The sequence below is a fragment of the Ranitomeya imitator genome, chromosome 1, assembly GCF_032444005.1.
Source record: "Ranitomeya imitator isolate aRanImi1 chromosome 1, aRanImi1.pri, whole genome shotgun sequence".
NCBI lineage: Eukaryota > Metazoa > Chordata > Amphibia > Anura > Dendrobatidae > Ranitomeya > Ranitomeya imitator.
The window spans coordinates 1132568308-1132593118 of NC_091282.1; the positions used below are offsets into that span (position 1 = coordinate 1132568308).

At 42.9% G+C, this 24811-nt stretch overlaps 1 protein-coding gene across 1 annotated transcript in view; it reads left to right on the plus strand.

The window, feature by feature from the left end:
* The window catches only part of NFXL1 (nuclear transcription factor, X-box binding like 1), a 202031-nt gene that overhangs the window by 114410 nt on the left and 62810 nt on the right, over positions 1-24811 (plus strand). Inside the window, exons 12-13 of the mRNA XM_069744506.1 lie at positions 4584-4674; positions 19009-19129. Coding sequence (XP_069600607.1) covers positions 4584-4674; positions 19009-19129 — 212 coding nt within the window. The remainder of the gene's footprint in view (positions 1-4583; positions 4675-19008; positions 19130-24811) is intronic.

Here is a 24811-nt window from a genome sequence, read left to right on the forward strand (position 1 = left end):
TTTTTTTTCTTCACCTTTTACATTTGAAAACTGAGAAAAAGGAAAATGGGCTGATGCAAAGGTTTGGCACCCCCTTTCAGCGTATTATAGCTTATAAACTCTTTTTGTAGCCAGCCAAGAGTCTTTTAATTCTTGTTTGAAGAATTTTCATCTATTCTTCCATGGAAAATTCTACTAGTTTGGTGAGATTCCTGGCGAGATGTTCTTTTCCTGAAATTCTGTGCCCTTTTTTCTCTACACATACCTTTTGATCATTGTGCCCATATAGTTCTGTTTTAACCTCTTCGGTCCACAAGTCTTAGTTCCAAAATGCATCAGGCTTGTTTAGATGTTAGTTTGCATACTTCTGATGCTGAATTTTATGGTGAGGGCGCAGGAGAGGTTTTCTTCTGATGACTCTTCCATGATGGCCATATTTGTGCAGGTGTCTTAAATCAGTAGAACAAGGTACCACAGCTCCAGAGTCTTCTACATTTTTCTGATGGTCTTTTGCAGTCAATCGGGGGTTCTAATTTACCTTTCTAGGAATCCTATGAGCTGCTTTCACTGAAAATTTGCTTGGTCTTCCAGACCTTATCTTGACCTCCACTGTTCTGGTTAACCTCCATTTCTCAATTACATTTTGAACTGAAAAAAGGGCAACTTGAAAATGCTTTTTACTCTTCTTATAACCTACTCCTGCTCTGTGGGCCTCCACCTTTTTCATTTTCAAAGTTCTAGACAGCTGCTTAGAGGAACCCATGGCTACTGCTTTTTGGCATGAGACTAGAGGAAGCTGGATTTTTATAAAGCTGGGAAATTTGCATTCCCTGGCCTTTCTTAATGATGATAGGGAGCAAGCCATAACCCTAACAGGCTAATTAAGGTCTGAAACCTTGGTCTAGGTTATCCGAGCACACAAATCTCCAAGGGTTCTCAAACTTTTGCATCAGCCCATTTTCCTTTTTGTAATTTCTTAAAATGAGGAAATGTGTGTGTATATATATATATATATATATATATATATATATATATACACATTACACACACACACACACACACACACACACACATACCTAGAGTTCAAATGCCATCTTTAACATTAGCCCTTTTAGAGATCATTTCCTCTTCAATTTTCTTAACTATTCTAATTTTGGGGTGCCCAAACTTTTACATGCCACTGTACATAACATCTAAGAAATGCCTATGAAAGCACCAAACAGTTCCTTTCTAGAAACATACCTTACCTTGAATGCCCCTTAAATAAATGCTGTATCCAAAATTGTCCACTTAGTGCCATAGACTTTTAAAAATGACCTGCCACCATTTAAAAAAATAACCAGTTTTTGCTCATATTTTATTTCCATTGCTCCCCTGAGCATTTTTTTATTTCCTAAGAATCTACTATACGGTTCCAGAAATATGGGCATTTTTATTTGGAGATCATTTTTATGGTCTTTTCCAAAGGATGTGCTCACAGGGTAATAATGCAGAGCAGTTAAAGGGAACCTGTCACCCCCCTGAGGCTTTTGTAACTAAAAGAGCCACCTTGTGCAGCACTAATGCTGCATTCTGACAAGGTGGCTCTTTTAGTTATGCTCCATGCACACGCTGAAATAAACGCTTGCTGCATTAGCGTCCCTGGCTCTTTTAGTTACAGACGCTTGACGGGGGTGACAGGTTCCCTTTAAAGACACTCCAGTGATCCATGCCCCCTTGGTAAAGATGATTAAAAATTAGCACTAAATAAAAAGGCTCAGTTGATCTCTGACTTCTTCTTCAGTCCTTACGTAGGCCAGGACAGTGACGCCAGCGCTGATTGGGCGCCGGGCACTACATATCACAACAACTTCATGAAAGCCCCGGGGAGTGCAAGTGCCGACACCGCTAGAATGGTGCCTGCACGGGAGAGGAGTATAAGGTTTTTTATTTTATCACCGCCAAACATTTAGATCAAGAAGTGATTGTCCTGGAAGTGGACAACCCCTTTAAATGCAAAATGAACCATATATGTCTAGTATCCCCGTAATCGTATTGACTAAAGTACATTTTTACTGCACAATGAACACCGTAAGAACAAAACCCACAAAAGAGAGAATTGCTGTGTGTTTTTTTTTTTTTTTTTTTAATCGTTTTTCAATTTTTTTCCCCCCTGTTTTTCAGTACATTATATGGTAAAATTAAAACTTGTCTCTCAAAATACAAACCTTCTTGCTCCTAATTTGATGAAATTTAAAAAAAAAAAAAGTTATGGCTCTGGGAAGAAGAGGAGAAAGGAAAATAAAAGCACTAACTAAAATATTGCTCCGGAATGAAGAGGCTAATTATTGCCAAGTATAACAAGTGGTAATCTTCCTCAGCTCATCAGAGGCCTAAATAAAAAGAAACAGATGGTCTCACACGATTAAAATATGTATTAACATATGCCATTATGCTTAACACCCCTCACCATTGCCCTTTTTAATTCTGTCACCATTGGTGGTCATTTCTATGGTACCAACATTTGGTTGTGATGGGTGCGCTCTAAGATTACAGGATGAACAAAGACATTTGAGATGAGAAAATCAAGTTTATCGCTTCTTATTCTTCTACGTTGGAGCAAAACTGAGATTCCTCAAGTAGAATCATCCAAATCTTCCCTTAATACCTTTATTTTGCTATAAAGAACTCACAACCAATTTATAAGGATAGCTTAGAAGAAAGCCTGGATTTATCCCATTATGACATTCGCATGCACCATAAAAAGTGGCAAAAATATCAGGAAAATACAACTTTTGGTTTAATATGCTTTTATGTTCTAGAAATGGCCGATCAATAACATACCCATTTTAAAGTCTATACAATGTTTGTTTGTTTTTTTTTTTTCTTTTGTAGATCAGTAGATAAATACTGAACCTTGTGCCCTTTTTTACCCTCCTCAACACTGAAATTGTCACACCAAGAAAGAAAAGTTGTGGAATCGTGGACATCACAGAATGGATAGACATATTAAAGATATGAAAGTGATGAAAAAAATGGAAACAAAATTTTCAAAATATCCTAATTTATTCAGTATATAGAATATGGGTATGTGCACACAGTCAGTGTTTGCAGCCGAAATTTCTGTCCAAAATGCTACCGTTTACAGCCCCAGCTAAGTTGAGTTTCCTGAAATCTCCTTCACACGCTGCTTATTTCTTCCTTGCAGATTTGAAGCTGTTTTAAATCTGCAGGATGTCAATTCTTTGAGCTTTTTTGCAGTGTTTTTCACCCAATCAAATGAATGGGGGAAAAAAATACGCATTAAAAAACACAACAAAAATGTGTATTTTACCAGCAATTTTCTTGCCAAGAGATGCATTTTTGGAGCAGAAGTTTCTGCTGAAAATACTTAACGTGTGCAAATACCTTATGAGCTCCATGTACAGAAATACATACACTGACACACCTTTGCATGTTATCATTAAGGTTATTAATGGTTTTGTGAGGAATGTTCTGCCTCCCTGAATGCAATTGGGCAAATCATCATCAAGATCCGCTGCTGGCGGCTTCTTTTGCAATTTCCAACCGATGATGTCCCAGCTGTGTTCAGTGGGAGAAAAGTCCTTTTGTTTTCATGTTGAAAAATGGTTTTTGAGACCCCTTGGAGAAACTACTGTACCACTTGTTCCATGATTGTTCTGTTCTGTACTGCGCGTGAAATTTGATGTCACATACCAAATCTAAAACGTTAAACAGAGTCTACACGTACAATCTGAAGGAGTTCTCACAACATTGATTATGAGCCAGGCATCCAGCTACAGGTGTTCTGTAACCTCACGCCACCGCTCTCAAAGCTATCATGGCGCAGAGCAAGATGGCAATGGAGGCTGGAATGAAGGTTGATACTCATCAGAGTGAAGTCCTGCTTTTCTTTTGGATGCAATGGCAACTGGAAATTGGTCTAAAGACAACGTGGGCAACCCAATGAAGAGGCCTTTATGAGGGATCATCACAATTATCTAATGTAGATGTGAACATGGCCTAAGGGATAGGTAGGCGACATCAGGAAGAAGGTTCACACATTTTTACCATCACCTCTCCATCTGTACAGCCTCCAGTTTACCAAGAGGAGGGTGGGCACAGACACTTTCCTTATGTTATCACCCCCTTCTGCCAATCTGTGCACCCTGATTGTCGCTTTAGGAGGTGAGGTTCTACTACCGGGATGAGTAGAGGAGCAGATGCATATGTTTTCACGTCTGCATTCAATCTGGACAGTTGCTGACTCCATAACTGATGTTTAACAACATTTTTTGATTGTGGATATCTTAATGTATTTAGTTCTTGTGACTAAGAGGCGACATAGAGTAAATGTATTAATGGCACGTATGACTTCTGATCATCCTACTTCCTTCACATCATCTTCTGCTTGGGTCAGACTATTGGCCATATGTCTGCTTTCAGAACATGTATGTGTATTGGGGGTGATTTTATTTTTTTTTTATTTTATTTGTAAGTTTTACTACTCCGATTTACATTTTGTTTTTAAAAGTGTGAATATCAAAGGTAACACAAGAAGTGTCAGCAGTTGTTTGTCTCGCTCTTCATAGATTTCTCTTGTATTTTGGTTTATTTTTGTCTAGTGTTGCGTCGGAAACTGCCTCGGCTGCGATCAGCAATGTGGACGTACCCTCGGGTGTCGTAATCACAAATGCCCCTCCGTCTGCCACAGAGGTAAGATAAAACCGTTTGGTATAACATTATTTTTACATTAAACCTCTTTTCCAATATGGCAAACGTTGGAGAGATGCAAGCATTCTTTAGATGTGCTATGCACCTGACGAACAATACATACGACATGTCCAAGTAATATTACAACTAAAAAGATGTTCTAATGCATCTTCCATTGGTCTGGTTTTTCAGGTCATATGCACGGCAGAGGTGATACATATTAGATCAGCAAGGTTCAACCACTTGGATCCCATTGAGTTAGTATGTGGGAACCTCTCACAAATTGGCTGTTAGTATGTGGGAACCTCTAATAATTTAGCTGTGTTTTGTCACTGGTGTTTGTGTTTTTATCTACTTTGTGTTAGTTAAGCATGTGATGTCACACAGGATATTTGGAGAACATTGATAAAACATGCCGATACACTTTAGGTAGCTATCGGTCCATTGAGCCTTCCTGAGTCCCCCAAATGCATACTTGCCTCAACTCATTCGGGTGTGTTCAACTTTATTTTGTAAGGAAGCTATTCGGGTAGGTCCAAGCAAAACGCAATTGCGGTGGAGTTTATTTCCAGATTTGCATAGCTAAAATCTGTTTTACATTGCCAGGTAAGTGAATGTGACACCACAAATCTAATCCATATACTGCAAATCCCAAAATTGACATACAATGTGGATTTGTAAAGTGGTTGTCCAGAATTTTTACATTGATGGCCCATCATTAGGCTAGGTCATCAATATCTCATCCGCGGGGTGTGACACACAGCACCTTGCTGATCAGTTGTTCTCGGTGCTTAGATGCAGAGCTGCTCAGCCCCATGAACACTGTAGATGACGTGGCCGAATACTGCATGTCTGACCCTATTTGAATGAATAGGGTGCGAATGTGAAGTAACTAGCCACAGCCCCTATGTAGTTGATGGAGCTGTGCTGTTCACACATCCAGGCTAGAGGATACTATTGAAAATTAACTTTTAATTACCGTATATACGCGAGTATAAGCCGACCCCCCTAATTTTGCCACTAAAAACTGGGAAAACTTATTGACTCGAGTATAAGCCTAGGGTAGAAAATGCAGCAGCTACCAGTAAATGTCAAAAATAAAAAGATACCAATAAAAGTAAAATTAATTGAGACATCAGTAGGTTAAGTGTTTTTGAATATCCATATTGAATCAGGAGCCCCATATAATGCTCCATAAAGTTCATGATAAGCCCCATAAGATGCTCCATACAAAATACGCCCCATATAATGCTCCATATTAAAATATGCCCCTTATAATGCTGCACAAAGGTTAATAATGGCCCCATAAGTGCTCCATAGAAACATTTGACCCATACAATGCTGCATAAAGGTTAATGGCCCCATAAGATGCTCCACACATTATGCCCCATGTGATGCTCCATACATTATGCCCCATGAGATACTTCACACATTTGCTCCATATGCTGTTGCTGCGATTAAAATAAAAAAAAATCACATGCTCACCTCTCCTTGCTCAGGCCCCCGGCACTTGCGATAGTCACCTTCCTCGTTCCATGCGCTGCTCTGTCTTCCACTGCACTGACTTTTCAGGTAGAGGGCGGCGCGCACACTAATCGCGTCATCGCGCCCTCTGACCTGAACAGTAAGTGCAGAGGATGGAAGACAGAGCAGCGCGCAGCAGTGGAACGAGGAAGGTGACTATCGCACAATGCTCACCTCCCCCGTCATACTCACCTGCTTCCGGCGCAGTCCCTGGCAGCGTCTCACTGTCAGATGGTTTCTGGGAGCCGGCAGCTTCTTCCTGTGTTCAGCGGTCACGTGTACCGCTCATTACAGTAATGAATATGCGTCCATATTCATTACTGTAATGAGCGGTACCACGTGACCGCTGAACACAGGAACAGCTGCCCGGAGACCATGGGACATGCAGGGACAGCGCCAGGAGCAGGTGAGTATGTCACCGCGCCGACCCCCCTGCTGACAATAACTCGAGTATAAGCCGAGAGGGTCACTTTCAGCCCCAAAAAGTGGGCTGAAAATCTCAGCTTATACTCGAGTATATACGGTAAATCATAGCTTAAAAAATTCAGCAGAGCAGCAAGAGCTCCAATCCAAACCTAACACCTACATCTCCGCAACTGAGCACATCCAGCTCCCGCTGGCCCCAGAAACAGCTAATGGGCAGGGGTGATGGGTTTGGCACCCCACCGATCAGATATTGGTGACCTACTCTAAGGGTAGGTCATCAGTATAAAAGTCCTGGAGAACCCCTGCAAGTCTGCCACATGTAAACTTCTGTTGTTAATTTTTATTTTTACCATGGGTTTTCCTCTTTCACGAGGGAAATCCATGATGGCCGTGCAGTAACACATGCAGATTCACAAAGGATTTGCAGCTAAAATCTGTTGGGAATAGTTTCATGTACTATTGGATTTACTATTTGGATGGCAGATGAGTATCTGACCCCGATGTTTGAGGAGGATTAAGGGATCAGATACAACCTGGGCTTTGGGGGTCATCTAAGCCAAAGCTAAGACTCCTCAATTTCCCCAAATCCGACCCCACAGCACTGCCCCCTACTAAGCATGTACCTACAGTGCAGCCCAGATTCATAAAAAGCTGAGATCCTCAGATCAGGAATACGAGTAGAACAGACAATTATAGGACATTTCATAACTTTCCCATATTTTTATGAAAACATATACAGCATGTACTGCATTGTACTACTGTACGCAATAATAATCTTTATTTTTATATAGCGCTAGCATATTCTGTAGCTCTTTACAGTTTGCACACATTATCATCACTGTACCCGATGGGGCTCACAATCTAAATTCCCTATCAGTATGTCTTTGGAATGTGGGAGGAAACCGGAGAACCCGGAGGAAACCCACGCAAACACGGGAATACCCGATGTATTATATATTTAAGGAGTCAGTCCATTTTATACCGACTCCACCAAAATGGACTCCAACACCGACTCCATAGCCCTGGATACAACAAATCAGTGTTCACTCCAAAGGCACACAACAAGGAGTTATAGGCAAATTCACCAAAAACTTGGTACATCTGGGATCTGGGCAGCTTTAGAGAAAACTTGAGTGGAAAAATCTGAACTCTCATTGAGGAATCAAGCGTTCTGCATCTCCTAAAGGGCACGGAAGTCCTCTCTGGGCTATGTTTATTAATGTGGTTAGTAATTATTGTTGTGCATGCGAAGACCAATATTAAATTTAGCCTGTTCCTTTTGTGCGGTGAGGTCAGGCATCGGGAGATGCCCATTAGTATTTTATGTGGTTTCTCTATCAGTATTTATTAGTAGCGGCTTGGAGTTGGACTTTGTTTTGTAATCTTCCTCCCCTCTTCTGTATCAGCTTGTTAACACGTCGGAGCTGTCCTAAGTCTGCGTTCACATTAGCGTTGCGCGCCGCTGCGCCGGCGACGCAACGCACGACGCACAAAAAAACGCGCGCAAACGCACGCAAAAACGCTGTGTTTTGCGACGCGTGCATCGTTTTTTGACGAAAATCGGACGCACGAAAAATGCAACTTGTTGCATTTTCTTGCGTCCGACGCTAGCGTCGGAAACGACGCACGTGTCGAAAAACGCAACTAAAAAAACGCACGCGTCCCCCATGTTAAACATAGGCGCGCGTCGCCGACGCAACAGCGACGCACATTAGCGGAACGCTAATGTGAACGTAGCCTAACGCCTCCCTGTACTGCAGCAGTAGCAGCCATAACAAGGCAAATCAAGAATTAATGCAAAAGCCAAAAATGTTATGGTTCTTATCTTAAAAACAACATTGATTCTCTCGTTTCTTTGAAGTTAAATTAACATTCTGCCCTTTTTTACGGGGCTGTCACTGGTGGAATGCCTGGCAGTGTGGATCTGCAGCATCTGAAGGTTATAAGAGCCTCTGTGAGGCTTTCTGTGCCCAGCGCTTTCATTTACATCTCAAATGTGATACAACTAATAATGGGATCCTTTTTTGTAAAGGTCACAAAGATAACGAACCACATGAAAGTGTCTCGGCCCCTGTGGTCTGTTCAGAATAGATTTCCTTTAGAGTTCAGTAACTGACATTTCTGCTAATGTGATTAGGACCTATGAAATGCCTTGGTGAAGGAAAGAGAGAAAATGGCAGATTTAGCATGATGCTCCATAATTATGCAATGCAATCTGCACTTCTCGGTAATAAATTCAATAGGACAGCTGCAATAGACTTATGTGCAGAGTAAAATGATGAATTATGTCAGATAGAACCTTGAAAACTTCTCTTCCAATTTACTTAAAGGTGTTGTCCACTGTCACTGTATATGTTTGCATATACATTGTCTTCAATAAGATTGCGCTATATATATACAGTGGGGCAAAAAAGTATTTAGTCAGTAAGCAATAGTGCAAGTTCCACCACTTAAAAAGATGAGAGGCGTCTGTAATTTACATCATAGGTAGACCTCAACTATGGGAGACAAACTGAGGAAAAAAAAATCCAGAAAATCACATTGTCTGTTTTTTTAACATTTTATTTGCATATTATGGTGGAAAATAAGTATTTGGTCAGAAACAAACAATCAAGATTTCTGGCTCTCACAGACCTGTAACTTCTTCTTTAAGAGTCTCCTCTTTCCTCCACTCATTACCTGTAGTAATGGCACCTGTTTAAACTTGTTATCAGTATAAAAAGACACCTGTGCACACCCTCAAACAGTCTGACTCCAAACTCCACTATGGTGAAGACCAAAGAGCTGTCAAAGGACACCAGAAACAAAATTGTAGCCCTGCACCAGGCTGGGAAGACTGAATCTGCAATAGCCAACCAGCTTGGAGTGAAGAAATCAACAGTGGGAGCAATAATTAGAAAATGGAAGACATACAAGACCACTGATAATCTCCCTCGATCTGGGGCTCCACGCAAAATCCCACCCCATGGGGTCAGAATGATCACAAGAACGGTGAGCAAAAATCCCAGAACCATGCGGGGGGACCTAGTGAATGAACTGCAGAGAGCTGGGACCAATGAAACAAGGCCTACCATAAGTAACACACTACGCCACCATGGACTCAGATCCTGCAGTGCCAGACGTGTCCCACTGTTTAAGCCAATACATGTCCGGGCCCGTCTGAAGTTTGCTAGAGAGCATTTGGATGATCCAGAGGAGTTTTGGGAGAATGTCCTATGGTCTGATGAAACCAAACTGGACCTGTTTGGTAGAAACACAACTTATCGTGTTTGGAGGAAAAAGAATACTGAGTTGCATCCATCAAACACCATACCTACTGTAAAGCATGGTGGTGGAAACATCATGCTTTGGGGCTGTTTCTCTGCAAAGGGGCCAGGACGACTGATCTGGGTACATGAAAGAATGAATGGGGCCATGTATCGTGAGATTTTGAGTGCAAACCTCCTTCCATCAGCAAGGGCATTGAAGATGAAATGTGGCTGGGTCTTTCAACTTGACAATGATCCAAAGCACACCACCAGGGCAACGAAGGAGTGGCTTCGTAAGAAACCTTTCAAGGTCCTGGAGTGGCCTAGCCAGTCTCCAGATCTCAACCCTATAGAAAACCTTTGGAGGGAGTTGAAAGTCCGTGTTGCCAAGCAAAAAGCCAAAAACATCACTGCTCTAGAGGAGATCTGCATGGAGGAATGGGCCAACATACCAACAACAGTGTGTGGCAACCTTGTGAAGACTTACAGAAAACGTTTGACCTCTGTCATTGCCAACAAAGGATATATTACAAAGTATTGAGATGAAATTTTGTTTCTGACCAAATACTTATTTTCCACCATAATATGCAAATAAAATAATAAAAAAACAGACAATGTGATTTTCTGGATTTTTTTTTCTCAGTTTGTCTCCCATAGTTGAGGTCTACCTATGATGTAAATTACAGACGTCTCTCATCTTTTTAAGTGGTGGAACTTGCACTATTGCTGACTGACTAAATACTTTTTTGCCCCACTGTATATATATATATAAATATATATATATATATATATATATATATATATATATATATATATATATATATATATATATATATATATATATATATATATATATATATATATATATATAGTACAGCCTAAAAGTTTGGACACACCCTCTCATTTAAAGATTTTTCTGTATTTTCTTGACTATGAAAATTGTACATTCACACTCAGGGCATCAAAGCTATAAATTAACACGTGGAATTATATACTAAACAATAAAAAGTGTGAAACAAGTGAAAATATGTCTTATATTCTAGGATCTTCAAAGTAGCAACCTTTTACTTTGATGAGTGCTTTGCACACTCTTGGCATTCTCTTGATGAGCTTCAATAGGTAGTCAACGGAAATGGTCTTCCAACAATCTTGAAGGAGTTCCCAGAGATGCTTAGCACTTGTTGGCCCTTTTGCCTTCACTCTGCTGTCCAGCTCATCCCAAACCATCTCGATTGGGTTCAGGTCTGGTGACTGTGGAGGCCAGGTCATCTGGCGTAGCACCCCACTACTCTCCTTCTTGGTCAAATAGCCCTTTCACAGCCTGGAGGTGTGTTTGTGGTCATTGTCCTGTTGAAAAATAAATGATGGTCCAACTAAACGCAAACCGGGTGGAATAGCATGCTGCTGCAAGATGCTTTGGTAGCCATGCTGGTTCAGTATGCCTTCAATTTTAAATAAATCCCCAACAATGTCACCAGCAAAGCACCCCCACACCATCACACCTCCTCCATGCTTCACTGTGGGAACCAGGCATGTAGAGTCCATCCGTTCACCTTTTCTGCGTCGCACAAATACACGGTGGTTGGAACCAAAGATCTCAAATATGGACTCATCAGACCAAAGCACAGATTCCCACTGTTCTAGTGTCCATTCCTTGTGTTCTTTAGCCCAAACAAGTCTCTTCTGCTTGTGGCCTTTCCTTAGCAGTGGTTTCCTAGCAGCTATTTTACCATGAATACCTGCTGCACAAAGTCTCCTCTTAACAGTTGTTGTAGAGATGTGTCTGCTGCTAGAACTCTGTGTGGCATTGACCTGGTCTCTAATCTGAGCTGCTGTTAACCTGCGATTTCTGAGGCTGGTGACTCGGATAAACTTATCCTCAGAAGCAGAGGTGACTCTTGGTCTTCCTTTCCTGGGGCGGTCCTCATGTGAGCCAGTTTCTTTGTAACGCTTGATGGTTTTTGCCACTGCACTTGGGGACACTTTCAAAGTTTTCCCAATTTTTCAGACTGACTGACCTTCATTTCTTAAAGTAATGATTGATGGCCACTTGTTTTTCTTTACTTAGCTGCTTTTTTCTTGCCATAATAAAAATTCTAACAGTCTATTCAGTAGGACTATCAGCTGTGTATCCACCAGACTTCTGCACAACACAACTGATGGTCCCAACACCATGTATAAGGCAGGAAATCCCACTTATTAAACTTGACAGGGCACACCTGTGAAGTGAAAACCATTCCCGGTGACTACATCTTGAAGCTCATCAAGAGAATGCCAAGAGTGTGCAAAGCAGTCATCAAAGCAAAAGGTGGCTACTTTGAAGAACCTAGAATATAAGACATATTTTCAGTTTTTTCACAATTTTTTGTTAAGTATATAATTCCACATGTGTTAATTCATAGTTTTGATGCCTTCAGTGTGAATGTACAATTTCCATAGTCCTGAAAATACAGAAAAATCTTTAAATGAGATGGTGTGTCCAAACTTTTGGTCTGTACTGTATATGTGTATATATATATTGCGGGGATTGGCTCAGGTGAGCAATGGTAGGGCCGCAGTAATGAGGCAACACACAGGCTTCCAGTCCAAACTTCAGTGGTTTATTTTCACTTTAAACAATCCGTGACAGAAAAAACCAAACATACTCCAGCTTTGAGAACCACTGATCTCAGACACCCTTACACGGGACGGGCTTAACTAAGCGGCTGCCAGGTCAGCGGCTTCCGCCAGGTGCCATTCCCAGAGTTGCTAACCGTTATGTCACCATCCTTTGTGACATGTATGGCAGAGAAAACAGTTCAGGCTCATTCCAGCCCAGCTCCACACCCAGAATAACATGTGCCAAAGAGAAGAAACTCCATTACATAGTCTACAGCCACACTCACAAGTGAGGTATCCAACACATGGGCTGATCACATGATCATGACATCACTGCAGGTCCTCAACCTTAGGAAAATAACAGGCTAAAACTTATTCTGCTGGGAGAAATATACCTTCTGTCGAGCACTACACCTTTTACTGCACCTTATACCCAGGGGTGAACCTAGCCTCTCTGCTGCCTGAGGCGAACGGAAAAATGGCGCCCACCCCCCCACACACACACACAGTCCCTGCTGGAGGGGGGGTGGGAAGGAGGGAGGGAGGAGTAGGGGGGCGGGCACTTGACCCCGGAGTTTTATAAAAAAAAAACAAAAAAAAACCTAGCAGCTCAAATCCAGTTACGGTATATACTCGAGTATAAGCCGACCCGCGTGGTATAAGCCGACCCCCCCCTAATTTTGCCACAAAAAAACGGAAAATTTAATGACTCGAGTATAAGCCTAGGGTGGAACATGCAGCAGCTACCGGTAAATTTCAAAAGTAAAAATAGATACCAATAAAAGTAAAATTAATTGAGACATCAGTAGGTTAAGTGTTTTTGAATATCCATATTGAATCAGGAGCCTCATATAATGCTACATAAAGTTTGATGGGCCCATAAGATGCTCTATATAAAAATATGCCCCATATAATCCTGCATAAAGGGTAATAAGGGTTCTGTAATATGCTCCATAGAGATATTTGCCCTATATAGTGCTGCACAAGTGTTATGGCCCCATAAGATGCTCCGTGCAGCCACTTGCCCCATATAGTGCTGCACAAGTGTTATGGCCCCATAAGATGCTCCGTACAGTCACTTGCCCCATATAGTGCTGCACAAGTGTTATGGCCCCATAAGATGCTCTGTACAGTCACTTGCCCCATATAGTGCTGCCCAAGTGTTATGGCCCCATAAGATGCTCCGTACAGTCACTTGCCCCATATAGTGCTGCACAAGTGTTATGGCCCCATAAGATGCTCCGTACAGTCACTTGCCCCATATAGTGCTGCACAAGTGTTATGGCCCCATAAGATGCTCCGTACAGTCACTTGCCCCATATAATGCTGCACAAGTGTTATGGCCCCATAAGATGCTCCGTACAGTCACTTGCCCCATATAGTGCTGCACAAGTGTTATGGCCCCATAAGATGCTTCATACAGCCACTTGCCCCATTATAGTGCTGCACAAGGTTTATGGCCCCATAAGATGCTCCATACAGCCACTTGCCCCATTATAGTGCTGCACAAGTGTTATGGCCCCATAAGATGCTTCATACAGCCACTTGCCCCATTATAGTGCTGCACAAGTGTTATGGCCCCATAAGATGCTCCATACAGCCACTTGCCCCATTATAGTGCTGCACAAGTGTTATGGCCCCATAAGATGCTCCATACAGCCACTTGCCCCATTATAGTGCTGCACAAGTGTTATGGCCCCATAAGATGCTCCATACAGCCACTTGCCCCATATAGTACTGCACAAGTGTTATGGCCCCATAAGATGCTCCATACAGCCACTTGCCCCATTATAGTGCTGCACAAGTGTTATGGCCCCATAAGATGCTCTATACAGCCACTTGCCCCATTATAGTGCTGCACAAGTGTTATGGCCCCATAAGATGCTCCATACAGCCACTTGCCCCATTATAGTGCTGCACAAGTGTTATGGCCCCATAAGATGCTTCATACAGCCACTTGCCCCATTATAGTGCTGCACAAGTGTTATGGCCCCTTAAGATGCTCCGTACAAGTCACTGACTAGTGGTGCGCAGTCCGGCTCTTTTTGGTGATCTGGCTCATTCGGCTCCGCTCACCATAAAGAGCCGGCTCTTTAGGCTCGCGAATAAAAAAATAAAAATCCGTTTTCCACAGTCCTCGCTCCAGGTGTTTGCCTGTAGAGTGACAGCCTCATTATACCCCTGTATACGGATCTAGTGAAGCAGTACAGACTGTTTTTTAGCATTGCTATTTCCTCAGATTGTCAGCTCTTGTGAACAGGGCCCTGCTACTTGGTTGTAGTCTTATGTATTACTTTCTAATATGTGGCATTTTTTTGTACCTGTCCTTTCTGAATTACTAAGTGCTGTGATGTACTGGCGCTGTATGAGATTATAATTCATAAAAATAAAGGCATGTTACAAGCACTGGTGAAAGTGAAAGAAAATAAAAATTAGGCTCGGAGCCTGCGCAGCATGACACCCACATACAGATTGGACGCAGTCTACATTGACAATCATATTTTTTGGTTGCGCTGCCATGTACCAGGATGTCTGCAGATTTTTTAACACCCAAAATTCGCAACAAGCTGCGTTTTGGGAGCACATGACAAATTTTGATGCATCCTGATCCTGATCCAAACACAGGTCCAAGCGTCCCTATGTTAAGTGTAGAGATGCAATCTGGATAAGGATTGCTCCACATCACAACGCACCGTACCAAAGCGCTAGTGTGAACGCAGAGCCACCCGTGCAGCCCCTAACCAGGTGCCCCCATGTTATATACAGGCCCCCAATCCATGTTATTACCATTAGCACACTATAACATAGGGCACAGCATGCATAGTCTCCATTATATCTGCATACTGTTCCCATACAGGGTCATCACTTCCCCATACAGCACATCCCTTGCTTCCGAGCATGCTTAGTCCCTGCTGCTGTTGTCGCATGGCATCCACAAGCACTTTTATTGTGGCCTCCATTTCTGCAGAGTTCCCCGACTGGGTCTGCGCCACTCCTTTCACCCAGGACATAAGCCGGAGTTCAGAGTAAAAAAGTAAAAAAAAACAAAAATAGCCTGGCCTCACTGCGTCTGCCCGCATTCGAACACCAAGATGTGGGGATTGGCTCAGGTGAGCAATGGTAGGGCCGCAGTAATGAGACAACACACAGGCTTCCAGTCCAAACTTCAGTGGTTTATTTTCACTTTAAACAGTCAGTGACAGAAACTAAGAAAAAATCAAGCATACTCCAGCTTGGAGAACCACTGGTCTCAGACTCACCCTTACATGGGACGGGCTTAACTAAGCGGCTGCCAGGTCAGCGGCTTCCGCCAGGTGCCATTCCCAGGGTTGCTAACCGTTATGTCACCATCCTTTGTGACATGTATGGCAGAGCGAACAGTTCAGGCTTCTTCCAGGCCAGCTCCAAACCCAGACTAACATGTGCCAAACAAAAAGAAACTCCATTACATAGTCAATAGCCACACTCACAGGTGAGGTATCCATCACATGGGCTGATGGACCTGCAGTGATGTCACATGATCGTGACATCACTGCAGGTCCTCAACCTTAGGAAAATAACAGGCCAAAACTTATCCTGCTGGGAGAAATATATCTTCTGTCCAGCACTACACCTTTTACTGCACCACAAAATATATATATATATATGTGTGTGTGTGTGTGTGTGTGTGTGTGTGTATGAGTGTGGCGTTGGAGTCAGCGACACTCTATGCAAATTCCCAGGCAGTGCCTTCAACAAAATGGTGCCGCATATTGCGGGATGTGCACGCACTGACTCCGTCACCAGTTTATTGAAGAATTGTACTACAGCATAAGGGTATGTTTCCACGGTCAGGAAACGCTGCGTGTCTGACGCTGCATAGAGCCGCAGCGTCAGACACGCAGCGTCCAGATGTTACAGCATAGTGGAGGGGATTTAATGAAATCCCGTCTCCACTATGCGTGGTAACACGCACGCGGCAGCCCTGCGACTCCGGACATGCTGCGCGTCTTTTCAGATCGCAGCATGTCCGTATATCTTGCGGCGACGCTGCGTCGCCGCAAGATATAGCACAGGGCCCTATGGTGGGGAGCGATGATGCCGGATGTGTGCTGTGAACACATCCGGCATCATCGCGTCCCAGAAAGGGGGCGTGGCTACCGCAGAGCGGCTAAGCCGCTCCGGCGATACCACCGGCCATCCTGACCGTGGAAACATACCCTAAACATACCAGTGGGCACGCGTCTGCTGTCTCCATTATCCATATGGCCAGCGTGTGTGCAGTGTTATGTTGACTGCGCAGTGTGGCGCCGGGGTCGGCACTACGGTGCCACTTTATTGAAGACACTGTATAAATGTACCAATAAAAATGCTCACCACCCAACCATAGAATGGGTTCAATAGCTAGTGTATATATGTGTATGGATAAATATGGAGATAGATGTATACATACAGCCATGGCCAAAATTGTTTGTACCCATGACATTGTTTCAGAAAATGAAGTATTTCTCCCCCAAACATAGGTTGGACAAAATTGTTGACCCGCTCAACTTAATAATATTTTATTGCATACCCTTTGGAATAAATAACTGCAATCAATCATTTCCTATAACCATCAACAAGCTTCTTACACCTCTCAAATGGATTTTCAGACCACTCGTCTTTTGCAAACTGCTCCAGATGTCTCATATTTGAAGGCACCTTCTCCCAACAACAATTGTGAGATCTCTCCAAAGATGTTCAATGGGATTTAGATCTGAACTCGCTTCTGGACACTTCAGTACTCTCCAGAACTTTGATCCATCCATTTCTGGGTGCTTATTGAACTATGTTTAGGGTCATTGTCCTGCTGGAAGACCCGTGACCTAGGACGCAAACCCAGCTTTCTCACGCTGGACACTACATTGCGACCCAAAATCCTTTGGTAATCTTCAGATTTCATCATGCCTTTCACACAGTCAAGGCACCCAGTGTCAGAGGCAGCAAAAGAACCCCAAGACATCTTGAGCCTCCACCATATTTGACTGTTGGTACGGTGTTCTTTTCTTTGTATGCCTCATTTTGTTTTTGGTAAACAGTGGAATGATGTGCTTTACCAAAAAGCTCTTTCTTTGTCTTATCTGTCCACAAGACTCTTTCCCATAAGAATTTTGGCTTACTCACGCACATTTTGGCAAACTGAAGTCTAGCTTTTTTAGGTCTCTGTTTCAGCAGTGGTGTCCTCCTGGGTTTCCTTGCCATAGTTTTTCATTTCTTTCAAATGTTGATGGACAGTTTACACCGACTTCCATGCACCCTGAGCCTCAGAACAGCTTGAATTTATTTGGAACTAGATTGTGGCTGCTTATCCACCATCCAGTATTACAACCTTTCATCAATTTTTCTCTGCCGTCCACGTCCGGGGATATTAGCTCCAATGCCATGGGTTGTAAACTACTTTATTTATGTTGCGCACTGTGGACAAAAGAACATCACGATCTCTGAAGATTGTTGATATTTTTCAACAATTTTGGTTCTCAAGTCCTCAGACAGTTGTCTTCTCTTTCTGTTCCCCATGCTTGGTATGGCACACACAGACACATAATGCAAAGATTGAGTCAACTTTTTATCTGGTTTCATGTGTGTTTTATATTGCCTACATCTGTTACTTGCCACAGGTGAGTTTGAACAAGCATCACACGCTTGAAATTAAATTGTTTACACACTAGGTGCAAACAACTTTGTCCAGCCCATTTTTGAGGTTTTGTGTGAAATTATGTTCAATTTCCTGTTTTGTTTTTTTCTTTTTTTTGTGTTGTACCAATACACACAAAGGAAATGAACAGGGGTATAACAAACATGTGTAATTGCAATCATTTTCTGGGAGAAATACATAATATTCTTCAACAATTTCAAGGGTGCCAACACTTTTGGCCATGACTGTAAGTGACAGAAACATGTTTTTGAGCATGGTTTTTACCATTGATGATGCTTTTAAAGGGAATCTGTCACCAGGTTTTTGCTATCACACCTGAGAGCAGCATGATGTAGGACAGAGACCCCGATTCCAGTGATGTATCACTTAGTTTACTGGGTGTAGCAGTTTTGATACATCCAGAGTTTTCTCAGCATTAGATGTAGCAGAGCTCAGAAAGTTGACCTTGCCCACAAAACCGCTTTCTGTGTACATTACATATTGACAGTAAGCTGCTATCAGTGCTGGGGATGTGGTTGGACAAGGAGGCATGAAACCCCTAGTCCTGTAGTGATAATCTCCTGCTGATAAAACATTGATAGTATAGAAACTACAGCACTCAGCCTATTAAGTGACACATTGCTGAAATCAGTGTCTCTGCCTCTTACTGCCCTCAGATAACATAGCAAAAATTCACACTAAAAGATCGAAGATCTCTTTAATTCAAAAGTGTGACAATCAAGATAGCTGGTTGGCAAATGTGGACACCGCAGAGCAGAAAAGGTGACAAGCAATCGTTTTTACTTTCTTTACTGTTCCAACTTGAGAGGAAATCTTCAATGGATGGAAAAACGGCGGATATCATACTCTTATTTATTTTTATTGTAGGAAGCTGCTATCCATGTCCTGAGACAGTAGATGTGAAATGCAGTTGTGGGAAGACTCTACTCACTGTTCCTTGTGGCCGAGAGCGTAGCACCAAACCTCCCCGTTGTAAGGAACTATGCAGGTATGTCATATACTATTCCTTCTGTGCTTCGTGTATCCACGGCCATCTATAATGTGTACATCTATCACCTACGGAACAAAACCTGACCGGGAGCTTAGTCACTGGGAACCACAGGGCCGCCAACAGGACATTACTGCCCTTACTGTTGTATGGGGCCCCCTTCTTGTGCTTCTGCTCACCGGGACCCAGGGTATGATGAAGCATTGTGTGCTGGTGCACTTCCATCTGCAGCGCAGGGAGCCTTACTGGAGCTGCACAGCTTCAAGGGAGCCCCTCTGTCTCTTCTGTGACGTACTGGTGACGGCGCATACATGATGACGTCATTGCGTACGCGAGGGCATGTACGTGCGCCACTCATCAGGACACCACAAGCGGAGCTGTGCCTGCAGAGGAATCGTATGAGAGGTAAGTATGAAAAACATATGAGGAATTGAGCTCAAATAATGATGAATTGGGGGTGGGGGACAGCGAATGATGAATTGTGTATGAGAGACAGGAAATGATGATGAATTGGTGATGGGGGACATCAAATGATGAATTGAGGGTGGAGGACGGGAAACAGCAAATGATGACTTGAGGTTGGGGGGGTGGGAAGAGCAAATAATGATGAATTGAGGGTGGGGTGCAGCAAATGATGAATTGATTGTCGTGTAGAGTAAATTATGAATTGACTATTGGGGGACAGTAAATGATGCTGTATTGAGGATGGGGAGACCAAATGATGAATTGGGGCGGGAAAGAGAGCGAGGACATGACATAACAAATTGGGGCGGAGGACGGCATGTAAATATAATAGTAGTAGTGGGAGGCGTTGAGGGTGCAGGAGTGTGACTGGTAATGAATTGGGGGAAAGAGAACAAGATCTAATTTATATATTTATTGGGTGGGGAATGTAGCCATTTATAGTTAATGGGGGCACAGTAGTGGATTACAATTTATATTTGGAAAGGTGAGTTGCATAACTAATTATGTACAGTTGTGCTCAAAAGTTTACATACTCTGGCAAAATTTTTGCTTTCTTGGCCTTTTTTTCAGAGAATATGAATAACACCAAAACGTTTTCTCCACTCATAGTTAGTGGTTGGGTGAAGCCATTTATTGTCAAACTACTGTGTTTTCTCTTTATACATTATGATGACAACCCAAAACATCCAAATGACCCTAATCAAAAGTTCACATACCCCATTTCTTAATACCGTGTATTGCCCCCTCTAACATCAATGACAGCTTGAAATTTTTTGTGGTAGTTGTGGATGAGGTTCTTTATTTTCTCAGATGGTAAACTGCCCACACTTCTTGACAAAAAGCCTCCAGTTCCTGTAAATTCCTGGGCTGTCTAGCATGAACTGCAGGCTTGAGATCTCCCCAGATTTGCTCAATGATATTGAGGTCAGGAGACTGAGATGGCCACTCCAGAACCTTCCCTTTGCTCTGCTGTAGCCAATGATAGGTCAACTTGGCCTTGTGTTTTGGATCGTTGTCATGTTGGAATGTCCAAGTACGTCCCATGCGCAGTTTCCGGGCTGATGAGTGCAAATTTGCCTCCAGTATTTGCTGATAACATGCTTTCCTTCAACTTTGACCAAGTTTCCTGTGCCTTTACAGTAGGAATGGTGTTCCTTTCATCATAGGCTTGTTGATCTCTCTCCAAATGTATCGTTTATGGTTGTGACCAAAAGGTACATTTTGGTCTCATCACTCCAATTGACCTTGTCCCAGAAGTTTTGAGGCTTGTCTCTGCTATTTTGCATATTGTAGGCAAGATACTTTGTGGCATTTGTGCAGTAATAGCTTTCTTCTGGTGACTTGACCATGCAGCCCAGTTTTCTTCAAGTGTCTCCTTATTGTGCAGCTTCAAACAGCCACACCGCTAGTTTTCAGAGAGTCCTGTATTTCAGCTGATGTTATTTGTGGGTTTTTCTTTGCATCCCATTTCCTGGCAGTTGTGGCCAACATTTTTGTTGGTCTACCTGACCGTGGTTTTGTTTTTACAGAGCCCCTGATTTTACATGTGTTAATCAAAGTTTGAATTCTGCTGACTGGTATTATCAATTCATTAGATATCTTTTTGTATCCTTTTCCTGTTTTATACAGTTCAACTACCTTTTTCCATAGATTCATTGACAATTCTTTTGCTTTCCCCATGACTCACAATCCAGAAATGTCAGTGGCTGGATGAAAGATGCAAGAGTCTGTCAGGATCACAGAAACTCACTCAGCTTTTATGCACACACACTGATTAGAAGCAAACAGATCACAGGTGTGGATGTTACCTTTAGTAGCCTTTCAAACCCATTTGTGTCAACTTTTGTGCATGTTATCAGGCCAAAATCACCAGGGTACAGGGTATGTGAACTTTTGATCAGGGTCATTTGGATGTTTTGGGTTATCATTATGATTTAACCCCTTTCTGACATCGGACGTACTATCCTGTCCATGTGGGGTGGTCCCCTATGACCATGGACGGGATAGTACGTCCAGCGCGATCGGCGGCGCTCACGGGGGGAGTGCCGCCGATCGCGGCCGGGTGTCAGCTGCCTATCGCAGCTGACATCCGGCACTATGTGCCAGGAGCGGTCACGGACCGCCCCCGGCACATTAACCCCTGGCACACCGCGATCAAAGATGATCGCGATGTGCCGGCGGTGCAGGGAAGCACCGCGCAGGGAGGGGGCTCCCTGTGGGCTTCCCTGAGCCCCCCGCAGCAACGCGATGTGATCGCGTTGCTGCGAGGGTCTTACCTCCCTCCCTGCTCGAGCCCCGGATCCAAGATGGCCGCGGATCCGGGTCCTGCAGGGAGGGAGGTGGCTTCACAGAGCCTGCTCAGAGCAGGCACTGTGAAGCAGCCTGCACTGCTCTCAGATCGGTGATCTGACAGAGTGCTGTGCAAACTGTCAGATCACCGATCTGTGATGTCCCCCCCTGGGACAAAGTAAAAAAGTAAAAAAAAAAAAATTTTCAAATGTAAAAAATAAAAATAAAAAAAATATTCCAAAATAATGAAAAAAAAAAAAAATATTATTCCCATAAATACATTTCTTTATCTAAATAAAAAAAAAAAAAAAACAATAAAAGTACACATATTTAGTATCGCCGCGTCCGTAACGGCCCGACCTATAAAACTGGCCCACTAGTTAACCCCTTCAGTAAACACCGTAAGAAAAAAAAAAAAACGAGGCAAAAAACAACGCTTTATTATCATACAGCCGAACAAAAAGTGGAATAACACGCGATCAAAAAGACAGATATAAATAACCATGGTACCGCTGAAAACGTCATCTTGTCCCGCAAAAAACGAGCCGCCATACAGCATCAGCAAAAAAATAAAAAAGTTATAGTCCTGAGAATAAAGCGATGCCAAAATAATTATTTTTTCTATAAAATAGTTTTTATCGTATAAAAGCGCCAAAACATAAAAAAATGATATAAATGAGGTGTCGCTGTAATCGTACTGACCCGAAGAATAAAACTGCTTTATCAATTTTACCAAACGCGGAACGGTATAAACGCCTCCCCCAAACAAATTCATGAATAGCTGGTTTTTGGTCATTCTGCCTCACAAAAATCGGAATAAAAAGCGATCAAAAAATGTCACGTGCCCGAAAATGTTACCAATAAAAACGTCAACTCGTCCCGCAAAAAACAAGACCTCACATGACTCTGTGGACCAAAATATAGAAAAATTATAGCTCTCAAAATGTGGTAACGCAAAAAATATTTTTTGCAATAAAAAGCGTCTTTCAGTGTGTGACGGCTGCCAATCATAAAAATCCGCTAAAAAACCCGCTATAAAAGTAAATCAAACCCCCCTTCGTCACCCCCTTAGTTAGGGAAAAATTAAAAAAATGTATTTATTTCCATTTTCCCATTAGGGCTAGGGTTAGAGTTAGGGCTAGGGTTAGGGTTAGGGCTAGGGTTAGGGCTAGGGTTAGGGCTAGGGTTAGGGCTAGGGTTAGGGTTAGGGCTAGGGTTAGGGCTAGGGTTAGGGCTAGGGTTAGGATTACGGCTAGGGCTACAGTTTGGGTTGGGGCTAAAGTTACAGTTAGGGTTTAGATTACATTTACAGTTGGGAATGGGGTTGGGATTAGGGTTAGGGGTGTGTCTGGGTTAGAGGTGTGGTTAGGGTTACTGTTGGGATTAGGGTTAGGGGTGTGTTTGGATTAGGGTTTCAGTTATAATTGTGGGGTTTCCACTGTTTAGGCACATCAGGGGCTCTCCAAACGCGACATGGCGTCCGATCTCAATTCCAGCCAATTCTGCGTTGAAAAAGTAAAACAGTGCTTCTTCCCTTCCGAGCTCTCCCGTGTGCCCAAACAGGGGTTTACCCCAACATATGGGGTATCAGCGTACTCAGGACAAATAGGACAACAACTTTTGGGGTCCAATTTCTCCTGTTACCCTTGGGAAAATACAAAACTCGGGGCTAAAACATATTTTTTGTGGGAAAAAAAAAGATTTTTTATTTTCACGGCTCTGCGTTATAAACTGTAGTGAAACACTTGGGGGTTCAAAGTTCTCACAACACATCTAGATTAGTTCCCTGGGGGGTCTAGTTTCCAATATGGGGTCACTTGTGGGGGGTTTCTACTGTTTAGGTACATTAGGGGTTCTGCAAACGCAATGTGACGTCTGCAGACCATTCCATCTAAGTCTGCATTCCAAATGGCGCTCCTTCCCTTCCGAGCTCTGCCATGCGCTCAAACGGTGGTTTCCCCCAACATACGGGGTATCAGCGTACTCAGGACAAATTGGACAACAACTTTTGGGGTCGAATTTCTCCTCTTACCCTCGGGAAAATACAAAACTGGGGGCTAAAAAATAATTTTGGGGGGAAAGATTTTTTTTTTTAATTTTCACGGCTCTGCGTTACAAACTGTAGTGAAACACTTGGGGGTTCAAAGCTATCACAACACATCTAGATGAGTTCCTTAGGGGGTCTAGTTTCCAAAATGGTGTCACTTGTGGGAGGTTTCTACTGTTTAGGTACATTAGGGGCTCTGCAAATGCAATGTGACACCTGCAGACCATTCCATCTAAGTCCTCATTCCAAATGGAGCTCCTTCCCTTCCGAGCCCTCCCATGCGCCCAAACAGTGGTTCCCCCCCACATATGGGGTATCAGCGCACTCAGGACAAATTGGGCAACAAATTTTGGGGTCCAATTTCTCCTGTTACCCTCAGGAAAATACAAAAGTGGGGGCTAGAAAAATAATTTTTGTGGGAAAAAAATTTTGTTTTATTTTTACGGCTCTGCATTATAAACTTCTGTGAAGCACTTGGTGGGTCAAAGTGCTCACCACACCTCTAGATAAGTTCCTTAGGGGGTCTACTTTCCAAAATGGTGTCATTTGTGGGGGGTTTCAATGTTTAGCCACATCAGGGGCTCTCCAAACGAAACATGGCGTCCCATCTCAATTCCTGTCAATTTTGCTTTGAAAAGTCAAACGGCGCTCCTTCCCTTCCGAGCTCTCCCATCCGCCCAAACAGTGGTTTACCCCCACATATGGGGTATCAGCGTACTCAGGACAAATTGTACAACAACTTTTGGGGTCCAATTTCTTCTCTTACCCTTGGGAAAATAAAAAATTGGGGGCGAAAAGATAATTTTTGTGAAAAAATATGATTTTTCATTTTTACGGTTCTACATTATAAACTTCTGTGAAGCACTTGGTGGGTCAAAGTG